The 14,518-nt window shown below is 37.0% G+C and overlaps 1 protein-coding gene across 1 annotated transcript in view; it reads left to right on the top strand.

Moving 5' to 3' along the window:
• Window positions 1–14,518, top strand: part of KRT222 (keratin 222) — a 161,809-nt gene that overhangs the window by 18,489 nt on the left and 128,802 nt on the right. The window contains exon 2 of the mRNA XM_053698477.1: window positions 8,837–9,123. Within this exon, the coding sequence (XP_053554452.1) occupies window positions 8,884–9,123 (240 nt within the window). The 5' untranslated portion in view covers window positions 8,837–8,883. The remainder of the gene's footprint in view (window positions 1–8,836; window positions 9,124–14,518) is intronic.

Here is a 14,518-nt window from a genome sequence, read left to right as displayed (position 1 = left end):
AAAACACTGATTACGAAAAATAATAAACAAAATTATCCAAAATAATAAAAATTAAACCTAATCTAATAGCCCTATAGAAACAAAAAAAGACACCCCAAAATAAAAACACCCCTAACCTAACAATAAACTACCAATAGCCCTTAAAAGGGCCTTTTGTAGGTCATTGACCTAAGTTAAACTGCTCTTTTACATAATAAAATTACAAAGTCCCCCTAACCGTAAAACCCCCCACCCAACCAAACCCCCAAAATAAAAAAACCTAAGTCTAATAAAAACCTAAGCTACCCTTTGTTCAAATCAGCCAATATAATTTAAGCAGCTCTCATCCTATTGGTTGAGTTAAATATTTCAGTCAATTTTGTTTATTTGGTTAGGTACTGTTTTTATTTTGGGGGAGCTTTTTTGTTTTTATAGGGCTATTAGATTATGTTTCATTTTTATTATTTTGGATAATTTTGTTTATTGTTTTTTTTGTAATGTTAGATCATTTTAAATTCTCGTAATGTAGTGTTTTTTTTGCAATTTAGGTTTTTCTATTTTTCATTATTTTAATTTTTTTAAATATTAGTCACCTAGATTACGAGTTTTGCGTTATGAGCTGCGCAGTGCTAACGAGCAGTTTATCCTCACCGCTCACTTACTTACAAAATTGTGCTCCTTACCGCACTCCAATAACAGCGCTGCTTAAGTCACCGGTGAGCTGGTCGTACGTGCTCGTGCACGATTTCCCCATAGAAATCAACCGGGAGACGCGGCTGAGAAAAAGTCTAACACCTGCAAAAAACTCAGTAACACAGCCCTATCGATTCCTATGGGGAAATAAAAGTTATGTTTACACCTAACACCCTTCATCGGTGGTAAGAGAAAAACTTGTTTAAGGAGATTTCTCTGGGGAGGATGACAGGGCCTTTTGCAGAGCAACTTTTTCATAATTTGCTGGTTTTGCCTATAGGAGTTGTGCCAGAAGAAAAGGAGGGCCAGTTGCGGATGATACATAATTTGCCTTATCCAAAAGAGGGCTTCTGTATGATCCAGAGTTGATATCGGTGAGGTATGCTTCTTTTTACAGAGCGGTGGCTTTGGTCAGAGAGGCTGCCCCTGGGACGTTACTTGCAAAGGTGGATGTGGAGTCAGCGTTTCAGTTGTTGCCAGTTCATTCAAAATGCCATCATCTTCTGGGTAGTTTTTTTGAGGGTTCCTTTTTTGTTGATCTTTGTTTGCCTATGGACTCTGGGGAGGATTACAGGGTCTTTTGCAGATCCACCTTTTCATAATTTGCTGGTTTTGCCTCCAGGAGTTGTGCCAGAAGAAAAGAAAGGTCAGTTGCGGATGATACATAATTTGCCTTAACCAAAAGTGGCTTCTGTAAACGTCGGAATTGATCCAGAGTTGATATCGGTGAGGTATGCTTCTTTTGACAGAGCGGTGACTTTGGTCAGGGAGGCTTCCCCTGGGATGTTACTTCCAAAGGTGGATGTGGAGGCGGCATTTCATTTGTTGCCAGTTCATCCAAAATACCATCATCTTCTGGGTTGTTTTTTTGAGGGTTCCTTTTTTGTTGATCTTTGTTTGCCTATTGACTGTTTTTTCTCTTATTTTGAGAAATTTAGTTCCTTTGTTGAGTGGGTGGTCAGGGGAGCTTTTGTCTAGGCATTTATTGGGGCATTCCGAATTTCTGAATTGGTGGGGAAGAATAGGTGGGATTCTGGTGGTTTCCGAGTAAATAATTTGAGTTTGAGGGATTGTATGGTAGAATTGTGGTTGAGGAAGTTGAAGACTGACCAGTTGGGGAAAGGGGTCTTGATTGATTTAAGGGAAATTGGGGAATTTGCTTACAGCAGTTTCTGAATTTGTCAGAGGCCCTCAGGGGAAGAGGCTTTTTTAATTCATAGGGACAGATCTGTATTGTCACGTTTTCAATTTGTATCCATCTTTCATAAAACCCTTCGTTTTTTGGGCCTGCAAGGGTAGGATTTTGGGTTTCACTCATTGAGAATTAGGGCGCCAACTGAAGCTTCGAATCTGGGTCAGAATGCTTCGGTAATTAGGAGGATTGGGAGGTGGCAGTCTGAAAGATTTCGGGCATACAGTGGGGCAAAAAAGTATTTAGTCAGCCACTAATTGTGCAAGTTCTCCCACTGAGAGAGGCCTGTAATTTTCATCATAGGTATACCTCAACTATGAGAGACAAAATGTGGAAACAAATCCAGACAATCACATTTGGAAATAATTTATTTGCAAATTATGGTGGAAAATAAGTATTTGGTCAATATCAAAAGTTCATCTCAATACTTTGTTATATATCCTTTGTTGGCAATGACAGAGGTCAAACGTTTTCTGTAAGTCTTCACAAGGATGTCACACACTGTTGCTGGTATGTTGGCCCATTCCTGCATGCAGATCTCCTCTAGAGCAGTGATGTTTTGGGGCTGCCACTGGGCAACATGGACTTTTAACTCCCTCCAAAATTTTTCTATGGGGTTGAGATCTGGAGACTGGCTAGGTCACTCCAGGACCTTGAAATGCTTCTTACAAAGCCACTCCTTCATTATTCAATATTTTTCTCAGGTACTGTGTGATGCTGGCTGATCAGACAATTAATTATTGGACGAGGAGAGCAGTCACATTTAAGGATATAAAGGCATTCAGCTGGGTTTTGCAATGGAGAGAATATTGCTAAAGTGGTTTGGGATTAGGGGTATGAGATGGGATCAGCTGGTGAGGTAAGTGGTGGAGTATGCTAGGTTTTTCTCCCCTCCTCATATCTTGGTTGTACACGCTGGGGGGAAATGATTTGGGTTTCATGTCCAAGAAGGATCTAGTAGATATAATTAAAGGGGGGTTTGACAGATTGTTACAATTGTTTCCAAGCCTGGTCATAGTATGGCCTGAAATTGAAAGACGGGTAGTTTGGCGGGTCAGCTTGGAACTTAGGGAGGGAGATTTGAGCCTTCCAGATGGAAGAATAACAGGATGGTGAAAATTGGGGGATGTTGGGGTTCATCATATGGAGTTTGAAAGCGAGTCTGGGCATTGTTTTTAAATCAAAGCTGGGGTTCATGTGAATGAAGTGGGTTTGTATCTGTTTAATTTTACAATCAGAGAAGGGATTGGAAAGTCCTTGGCTTTGGTGGGCAGTACTCACCCAGTAGGCAAGATGTGACCGGGTGCTTGCCCTGATTTGTCAAGTTGTCAAATTGTCAAGTTCTCTAATAAAACCCACCCTGATAAACCACTATGACACATTTTCTAGGCATGAAAAGGCCACAGCTTCTTTATTAAACCATCTTAACTTACAATCATAAAATATATAACTTTTATAAATACCCAACTTCAATTCTTATCCTTCTCCAATAACATGCCTCAACCATTCTAAGTCATGCCCCCTAATATTAACCTTCCCAATAACTTCACAAGAGGTACCTGCCACAGAACAAAACCTTAAAATTATGAAGGATCTCCACTCAATAATAACAATTTAGAAAAATCCAGTGTTAGTGGGGTGGGGAAGCATAGCCATATGCATTTCAGGCTACTCCTAGCTCTTGTTCACCGGCTGCATACCTCCCCACTAATTAACCCTTATATATGCCCTAAAAATTTTGCTGATAGGGTGTTATTATGTTCACCACAGAAATAATATAATTACCTAGGTAAATTTATTTTTGTTGCAGTAATGTTGCTGTCAACATTGCAGGTCCCCTGCAATAGGAGCTTACCCTTTATTTGTCACCCTCACACCAAATGTAAACCTAACTCCTTGCTATAAAATCTGCAGTTAAAGTGACAGTCTACTCCAGAATTTTTTTTTGTTTAAAAAGATAGATAATCCCTTTATTACCAATGTCCCAGTTGTTGTTTTTTTTATAACTAACACTAGTATATTAGTACACTTTTACCTCTCTGATTACCTTGTATCTAAGGAGTGAAAAAAAACTGTCAAATGCAATGAGATAAGAGGCAGCCTTCAAGGGCTTGGAATCTAGCATATGAGCCTACCTAGGTTTAGCTTTCAACAAAGAATACAAAAAGAACAAAGCAAATTTGATGAAAAACGTAAATTGGAAAGTTGTTTAAAAATGCACGCCCTATCTGAATCATGAAAGTTTAATTTTTACTAGACTGTCCCTTTAACCCTAACTGTAACCCTGAAGCCTAAGCTTACTAGTGGCATCACAAATGATGCTGTATGTCATATGTGACTGGATACTAAGAAAACCTTGTATATTTACACATAATAATATTCCTGTAACAATTTATTTTCTCCCTACATTTTTTATTTATTTATAATTACAACCAGCAATGTTTATTTATTCCTGCACATGTATCGTTACTAGTATGGTTGAGAAAATGTAGCCAGAATATAAAGGCTCTGAAACTCTGACAACCACTCAATGAAGGAAAATAGGAGTTAACATGTTTGCATGACAAATAAACCAATATTTGCTTAAAGTGAGCCTAACAGTCTGCATACTTGCAGTTGTAATACAAAGAGCACTCAGACTGAAGTCCTACACTTGAAGAAACATTAAAGGTATTATTTAACATATTTGTATTCTGCATTAAAAGCAAACTCGCTGAAAAAAATGGCATAAACTAAGTTATAATTGAACCATACTATTTAGTTGTTCAATGGATGAACCAGTTAGATATTATGCAGCAAGAAAGAATATTATTAAATTTAAGCATATTTATTTATACTTTGTGGATCTTATATAATTTTAAATTGTATGTGTTTTGTTCATTTTTATATGAATGCCATGTTGTATATAAGAAAAGGGGCACCACAGGGTTTTCAAGAAAGGTTTCACTGATTTTCAGAGACCTTTACAAAAGCAACAAACCTGAGAAAAAGTAAAATATGATGACCTATTAATGATGATGATGGTTGCCTAATATGTTTGAATGTTGGATGTTTAATTAACCTTTAATTCAAGGCACATGTTCAATTAATAGCAAATAACAGACATTTAGATGATTGGAATTAATTTGTGTACACATTTCATATTTTAAACATGTGATTTGCATAATATTTTTAAAATTTGTATTAAATTAATCACTGTGTTTATTTATTTGTGAAATGAGCATGAGCAAAAATGCTAACTTATTAAAAAAAAGCCATGCAGTCACTTAAGAAATGCAAGTGGAGATGGTTTTTCAGTAGGCCTAGGGTGTAGAATTTGGAAGTTCAATGTTCTATAAAAAGCTACAGAGAAAGAGTTTTCCTATTGAATGGAATACTGGTCTCAAATCATCCACATGCAAGGTATAGGGAGTGTTAGTACATTACAAATTCACTTGGAAACCTTATGATATAGTGAGATTTTCAAACACATTGGAATTTGTTCATATTTGTATACCCCAATTCTGATGGCTTGGAATAGGGCCAATGGGTAAAAAAAAAAAAATCTGTTTGAAAACAAACCCCCTGACTTACATATATGTAAATAGACTCAACATTTAATTATTTAAATTCATCAAACCTCCTTATATTGGCAGATCCAGGAACACATATATAGGTCATACATGAGCCAGACTCACCGAAGAAAATAACTTTGTATGTGCTCCATATTTGAAGCATTAGAGGAGTAGTGTAGGACAAGGGAAGTGGACTGGGGCAGATACATGTCTGAAACTCATGCTCTTAGGTCGCATAAACTCCACTTCCATTTCATAAGTCTCTATTAAATAGTTGCATATGGAACTTAAAGGGACACTGTACCCAAAAATTTTCTTTCGCGATTCAGATTGAGCATGAAATTTTAAGCAACTTTCTTATTTACTCCTATTATCAAATGTTCTTCATTCTCTTGGTATCTTTATTTGAAATGCAAGAATGTAAGTTTAGATGCCGGCCCATTTTTGGTGAACAACCTGGGTTGTCCTTGCTGATTGGTGGATAAATTAATCCACCAATAAAAAAGTGCTGTCCAGAGTACTGAAACCAAAAAAAAGCTTAGATGCCTTCTTTTTAAAATAATCATAGCAAGAGAACGAAGAAAAATTGATAATAGGAGTAAATTAGAAAGTTGCTTAAAATTGCATGCTCTTTCTGAATAACAAAAGAAAAAATTTGGGTCCAGTGTCCCTTTAATGGAACTTAACAAGACCTAGAAGTTTCTACTGCAATCCTTAGACCAACGCAGTCATAAAAATAACATGTATTTAACATAAAGATCACAAGGAACAGCCCTAAATATAAAGAAAGAAAAAAAAAATCAGAGGATGAAAAGTGCACATACAGAAGGTTTTTAATTATTTCTGTGTACTTTTAATTATGTCTTTTTTAATTATGTCTGTTTTAATTATGTCTGTGGAAAGTAGGAAGTAGACATCAGGGAGATAAGAAAACTGATGCATGCAAATTCTGATGGGAAATAAAAAGTGATGCCAATAAAATTTAGTCATTTTCTATTTAAAACTCCTTCATCAATCTTCATGATTAACCTAGGTATAACTGACATTTATTTGCTGTCTTTTGTACTCCTGTGAAGTAATTACATGCTTTTACATTATTATTATTATTTAACAAATGTATTCAGCTTTAAATCACTGAATTACTACCAATTAGCCAAAGGGGCGGCAGATTTCATCTTGATGTCTTAGGGTTAGCTTATTTATGGACACTATAGATACAGATGAGAGTAGTAAGGTCACACTAGCTGATTGACACCTTACTCTGATTAATCTAAGGGGTTCCCTCCTCTATGTACAGAAAAAAAATTCAATTTCCGAATGACAAATCAGGTTAAACAAAGCTCAGCAGCACATGTCAATTAAAAGATACCTTTATTCAAATATATTAGATTTTATATAATAATTCAACATTTAGTGCGAACAACTTTAACCATGTTTGCCTGGAACACTGTATTGTGATATAAAACACAAAAGGGCTAGATTACAAGTAAATCCCGCTTTATACAGTGAGAACTTACAGTATTGCTAGCAAGTGGCTCAATAGTTTTAATGTTAGAAATCTGCAATTTTACAAAAGAACGTTTACAGTGTGAGAACAGTTTAAGAGCCCATTATTGCAAATACGAAAAGTCACAGACATTTATTTTCTGTGAGATATTAACATCCAGTTCTATGAATCTTGATTCTAGAACAAAACCTTGTAAAATTAAAAAAAACATGTTTTTTTACAATAAACGTTGTTTGAAAAAAATGTATAATGATCAATTTTATAATGTAATGCATATATATAAAATACATCTTACACACAAGCACTGTATACCCATAATGCCCCAGCTCAAATGGATTAAACAATAATGTTGTTTTCTTTGTAAAAACAAATACAAATGGTTTCACAATTTCTACGGATATCTGTTATTGCACCATATCACAACACAAAATACTGTAATTTCAAAATGGCATCTATTACTTAACCACAGAGAAAAATCATGTTTTAAATAATGAGAATGGCTGGCATTCATGAACGGCCAGATGGTCAAGTTTCTCCGCATCATGGTGCGCATTAGCTGCCCAATTGTACAAGAGCAGGGCTGGTCAATCAATCCCAGTTGATCCTGACAGGATGATTTAACTCCGCCATCTGCAACACTCACGGCTCATTTTATAAAGCACAAACACAATGGTTATTCTTGATGTTGTGATTGTGATTTATGTACTCTCACATTTTTCTGGTTCTCATGTGCTGTGCAACATTACATATTTACTGACCAATTAAGATAGTTAAATATTTAAATTTAAAGACCAACCAAAAGGGAAAAACTATAAAACAGATATGAATATATCCTTAAAGTGAAGGTAACCTTTGGTGAATGAAAGCACTTTTAAAAAAAATACTATTAAAAACAGGGGCACTTTCATTCATCAAAGTTTACAAAACAGCTTCCCCCACATAGAGATCATCTATTCACACGTCTGCAATGACTAATCCTGCTTCCTCCAATCACAGCTTTCCCCCCAGGGTAGTCATTGCCTGAGGCCATGCTGTGATTGGAGGAAGCAGGATTAGTCATTCCTGACGTGTGAATAGAGGATCTCTAGGTGGGGGAAGCTGCTCTAGCTGTGAAAAGAAAAAAAGGTAATTTTTTAACAAAACGGCTGCTTTGTAAACTTTGATGAATGAAAGTGCCCCTGTTTTTAATAGTATTTTTAAAAATCTGGCTTTCATTCACCAAAGTTTACCTTCACTTTAATGAATCTATAAGTACATCTAAGTACATCTAAAATAGCATCAGTGAGTCTTGAAATAGTGTGAAAATAAAAGATAAGAGGCCAGTTTTGTAGTTTATGAAGTCCTGTATAAGCAGTTACAGTGACTATCCCAAAGCTTTCAACTCAGGTTAACATTTGCAGCATTAAAATAATGATATATGTAATAGAGCATACAATTTTAAACAACTTTCCATTTTTACTCTAATTTTCTTTGTTCTCTTGGTATCCTTTGTTGAAAGACATACCTAAGTAGGCTCATCTTTGCTCTACTTGGAGCTAGCTGCTGATTGGTGTACATATAAGACTCTTGTAAGTGGTTCACCCACTGTGTTCAGCTAGCTCCCAGTAAGTAGTACATTGCTGCTTCTTCAATAGATAATGCAAAAAGAATTAAGCAAATTTGATAATAGAAGTAAATAGACATTTGTTTAAAATTGTATGTTCTAACTGAATTAAGAAAGAAAAATGTTGGGTTTTAAGTCCCTTTAACCATGAACTTATAATTCAAGTACTTTTTTTGGCACTTAATATTGAAAGTAAAAGGAGCAGTATTAATCTCCCTCACAGTTTTTTTATTTTTTATTCCTGACGTAATACAGGTTCTATTGGTAAAATGATAATAACCGTATTGCAAATATGTTTACCTTTACAGGTTTGCTGAAAACATTACTGGTCTTTTGAAAATTTGGGTAATAAATCATGGATAACTTATTACGAATTCCACTCTTTTTGGAGGCTGATAGCTGTTTTTCTGGGTCAAAGTGGATGATGCAGCAGCTGAATACAAGACTGGCTGATTTTATGAAGCACTGCTGTCTTTTGGAAGAGACTAATATTGCATTAGAGAAAAAAATTGAGGAGAAGTTAATGAAAAGCGAAGCTGAATTATTTCCTACCTGGAAAGAGAAGGAGCAAGAGTGCAGAGAACTGATGATTTCTGTAAGTGTAATTACTTTACCTCTAACTGAATGGTGCTTCAATGTTAAGCTTAAAGGAACAAATTGAAACAGAAAAATTAATGCAGCGCTAATGACAATTGCCAACGTATACCTTGGAGTATGATAAAAACCATGTGAGTGGTAGTGAATCAATCAGTTCAATCAGTATAGGATGCAGCTGTTCAGTAATCCGTGGGTTTCTTGGTAGTATTTATTTATTCCAGATGAACACAAGTCACGCAAGTAGAAATATACTCACTAGACAATAAAAAACAATCGCCTAGATTTAGAGTTCTGCGTTAGCCGTCAAAAGCAGCGTTAAGGGCTCCTAACGCTGCTTTTGGCCGCCCGCTGGTATTTAGAGTCGGCCAGGTAAAGCTGTACCGCTCACTTTCAAGCCGCAACTTTTCCACACCGCAGATCCCCTTACACCAATTGTGTATCCTATCTTTTCAATGGGATCTTCCTAACATCGGTATTTAGAGTCTTGGCTGAAGTGAGCATTACACCTCTACCGACAAGACTCCTGCCGCCCATGGAAAGGCTGTAGTTAAGAGCTTTATGGGCTAATGCCGGTATATAAAGCTCTTAACTACAGTACTCTAAAGTACACTAACACCCATAAACTACCTATGCACCCCTAAACCGAGGTCCCCCCACATCGCCGCCACTATAATAAAGATTTTTAAGCGCTAATCTGCCGACCGCACATCGCCGCCACCTACATTATCCCTATGAACCCCTAATCTGCTGCCCCTAACATCGCCGACACCTACATAATATTTATTAACCCCTAATCTGCCCCCCCCCCAACGTCGCCGCCACCTAACTACAAGTATTAACCCCTAATCTGCCGACTGGACCTCGCCGCTACTCTAATAAAGTTATTAACCCCTAAACTGCTGCACTCCTGCCTCACAAACACTATAATAAATAGTATTAACCCCTAATCTGCCCCCCCAACGTCGCAAGGTCTGGTCGGCATATTAGGGGTTAATAAGTGTAGGTAGGTGGCGGCGACGTTGGGGGGGGGGGCAGATTAGGGGTTAATAAATATTATGTAGGTGTCAGCGATGTTGGGGGCAGCAGATTATGGGTTCATAGGGATAATGTAGGTGGCAGCATTGTCCGGTGGCAGTAGTGTAAATTTTTTGTAAAAAACTTTTTTGACTGTGAAACATCAGTCTGCTAGTGTAATCTAATTGCAGTTGCCTGCCTGCCAGCGTGTGTGCCAGGCCCACTTGCCAACTAGTGCCACCACTCATATCTGTTGTAACAGTAGTGTAAATTTAAAAAAAAAACTTTTTTGACTGTGAAACATCAGTCTGCTAGTGTAATCTAATTGCAGTTGCCTGCCTGCCAGCGTGTGTGCCAGGCCCACTTGCCAACTAGTGCCACCACTCATATCTGTTGTAACAGTAGTGTACATTTTAAAAAAAAACTTTTTTGACTGTGAAACATCAGTCTGCTAGTGTAATCTAATAGCAGTTGCCTGCCTGCCAGTGTGTGTGCCAGGCCCACTTTCCAACTAGTGCCACCACTCATATCTGTTGTAACAGTAATGCAAATTAAAAAAAAAAAAAAAATTGACTGTGAAACATCAGTCTGCTAGTGTAATCTAATAGCAGTTGCCTGTTCCGATTTCGGCCGAGGGCAGATACACAGAGTGCTCTGTTCTAATCAGAGCCTCGGGTGCCGCAACTGCCTCTGGGAACCTTACCATGGGTCCCAGACTTCCCGTCTTGTAATTCTCTGTCTGGGAAATTATCTATCTATCTATCTATCAAATCTATCTATTTATCTATCAAATCTATCTATCGTATCTATCATCAAATGTATCTATTGCTTCTATTGATCTATCTAATCTATGTATCTATCTATCTATCTCGTGGCTGGACCGACCAAGCATCTTTTTCCATCTCCCGGTTCCTAAAATCATCTCCGGGTTCCTAAAATCAATGCCATATACACGTCCCCTGATAGGGGACGTAACAGGGATTAAACTGATAAGAATAGTACTAGTTAACACACCACTCCTATCTAGTGGCACAGTAGATTGCACGCGGTGCTCTGACAAAATGCAGAAGGACATTTGGCAGACGGACATTTGGCAGATGGACATTTGGCCAACAGGCAGAAAGCTAAAGAATGTTCCAATTTCGGCCGAGGGCAGATACACAGAGTGCTCTGTTCTAATCAGAGCCTTGGGCACCGCAACTGCCTCTGGGAACCTTACCATGGGTCCCAGACCGCCCATCTTCTAATTCTCTGTCTGGGAAATTATCTATCTATCAAATCTATCTATTTATCTATCAAATCTATCTATCGTATCTATCATCAAATGTATCTATTGCTTCTATTGATCTATCTATCTAATATATGTATCTATCTATCTATCTCGTGGCCGGACCGAGCAAGCATCTTTTTCCATCTCCCAGTTCCTAAAATCATCTCCGGGTTCCTAAAATCGATGCCATATACACGTCCCCTGATAGGGGACGTATCAGGGATTAAACTGATATAAATAGTACTAGTTAACACACCACTCCTATCTGGTGGCACATTAGATTGCACGCGCAGTGCCCAAAATTGGAAGTGATTCCTGTTCTTGTAGGGCAGTTAATAGGTCATTCATGTTGCACAGCTCCTCAATGTGACAAATCTTCCTGGTTAGCTCGTCGTTCTCTTTTTCCCAGCTGCTGGATCAGATCAGAGATTGTGAGTAAAACCTGCTCCTGCTGCCGGGTGATCTCACTCAGGACTCGCTTCTCTAGGTCTTCCAGCTGTTTCCTGATGTCCCTAATCAGGGCAGTCAGTCTCTCTGTTACACCAGCTGCTTTCTCTTGCACCCCTCTCCTGTGCTTCTGCAGACTCTGGACTCTTTTCTCAGTCTCCTTTCTCTTTGTGGTCAGTTTCTGCAGAACATTTCTCAGTTTCTTTTTCTTCTTCTCAGAAGCCTCATTCAGCAGCTCGACCTGGTGTCCCCTGTGCTCTCCGGCCAGGGAGCAGGACACACAGATACAGGCAGCATCCTCAGTGCAGTAATATAATAGGAGCATCTTGTGGGTGGAGCATTTTCTGTTACCCCAGGAAGTGATTGCACGTGCAGTGACATCAGTGAGGACAAGGAACGGGACATGGCTAGCTTGGTATCCAACCTTGTGCAAATGGGGAGTTTGTGGTTGTGCAAATGGACAGTTTGTGGTTGTTTGCGGTGCGTTAAACGGGGGGTTTGGTCTGTCACTGTGAAGCGGGCGTAACCCTTACACTACCTGAATGATACAAAATCATACCTGATGTTTTAAAGCACGTTATTCCAAACAATTTAGGAATTTTAGGTGATTTATGCCCTTTATGGATTAAAAACAGACTCTGCATCAACTATGTAATTTTCCATGGGAGTTTTGCCATGGATCCCCCTCCGGCATGCCACAGTCCAGGTGTTAGTCCCCTTGAAACAACTTTTCCATCACTTTTGTGGCCAGAAAGAGTCCCTGTGGGTTTTAAAATTTGCCTGCCTATTGAAGTCAATGGCGGTTTGCCCGGTTCGCCAGTTCGCAAACTTTTGCGGAAGTTCGCATTCGCTGTTCGCGAACGCAAAATTTTAGGTTCGCGACATCACTAATTCTGCTATGTGAAGAACATTGGAATGTGAAATTTTTACATTAAATACACAGTATAACACTTTATTAAAAATGTTATGAAAATTAAATATATTTTCTCAAGTGCGTTAACCCAACATGAAAATATTAATATTTCACTTTTCAATGTTCTTCACATAGAAGAATATGTTCTATTTATTCATAAATACATATTTCTATATATATATGGTGGTATTTTGGCACAATATATATCTATACATATACATATATATATATATATGTATACACACATGATTATATATAGGTAAAGATATATACAGATATATATATAAGACCATCTATTTAAAAATATTTAGAACATATTTCCCTATGTAAGGAACATTGGAATGTGAAATATATACAGTAAATACATAGTTAAACAATTAAATATGAATATTGCATAAATATGATTTTACGTTTTCATGTACTTGACTGCAAAGGGCTCCAATGCACTTATATATATGTCTACATATGTGTACATATTTATTTATGTGTTAATATGTTTATATATGTCTGTAAATATATATATATAAACATATAAATACATAAATAAAAAATGTACACACATTTGTATTTATTTACATACATATTTAAACAAGTACAATATATGCCTTGATTTATCAAAGTGTCAATCTCAGTGCATTCGCCAGTGTCACTACGCTCGCCAGACATCTCTGCCGTGGATCTACATACGATTCTCCTATTTATGAAAAAGGTTTTCGAAAACACGCGCATCAAGCACAACATGATGAGCAGCGGACTGAGCAGCGGATTTTTGTTTAATAATATTCTTCGATGTTGCGAATTTCCATACTTATCAAATTTTTCCCCTTGCATGTATATCATATGAAGACTTTTTTAGTCTTCTTATTGCAACCCTATCCATACCATTTGTACGTATCTTTGTTAATATACTCATTGAGATATATATATATATATATATATATATATATATATATATATTATATAGATATACTTTATATAGATATACAGTATTTTATAAGTTTGCAAGGAAACAGTGTATGCAATACACAGACTTATAACTGTAGCATGAGAAAAAAATTGAACCATGGTACCATTAATAAAATGGACATATGATAGTTTATTAATATCTAACATCACTGACAAAAAAAATTCAGTAATTTGTCTATTATAAGATGTCTGCGACGACAAAAAACAATAGATCAATCATTTTCAAAATAACATTGATTCCTATGGCATTCGCGACCTCAGAGGTGGCGGTTTGAACAATAGGTACGCTGCGTCTTAATAGATGAAAGTGTATATATTGAATATTTGATAAATTTCAGAGAATTTGATTACAATCGAATTACAACTCGTATCACCAGTATTATGCTAAATTTTTGGAGAATGTCAGAGTGAATCATCAGTATTCTGCTGGAAGACCGCGAGAATCGATATGCATCAGTCATCTCATGGGAGTGTAAATTATTTCAAACATTGCAACATTTGACAATCTTGATGCTTTGTTAACTATGGCGAATCAATCTCGCATCATATTCGACGCGGAATTCAATCGTATTATCTGTTGAAGCCTTGATAAATCGAGGCCTTTGTATGTATCTCTAATATGTTAAAGTCCTTTGAATGTCTTTTTTTCTAACACCTGAGGCCTATCATATCATTGAGCCTTTATATCTTTTTTTGTTTTGTGTAGTATTTTTTTTTATTAGATGGTGTTATTATGAGTGTACCTGTACTTTTACGTGTAATTTTGATGTGCATTGTGCAACT

Source organism: Bombina bombina, chromosome 1 (genome assembly GCF_027579735.1).
Source record: "Bombina bombina isolate aBomBom1 chromosome 1, aBomBom1.pri, whole genome shotgun sequence".
In the NCBI taxonomy this organism is placed as follows: domain Eukaryota; kingdom Metazoa; phylum Chordata; class Amphibia; order Anura; family Bombinatoridae; genus Bombina; species Bombina bombina.
This window is presented reverse-complemented; position numbering and strand designations above follow the sequence as displayed.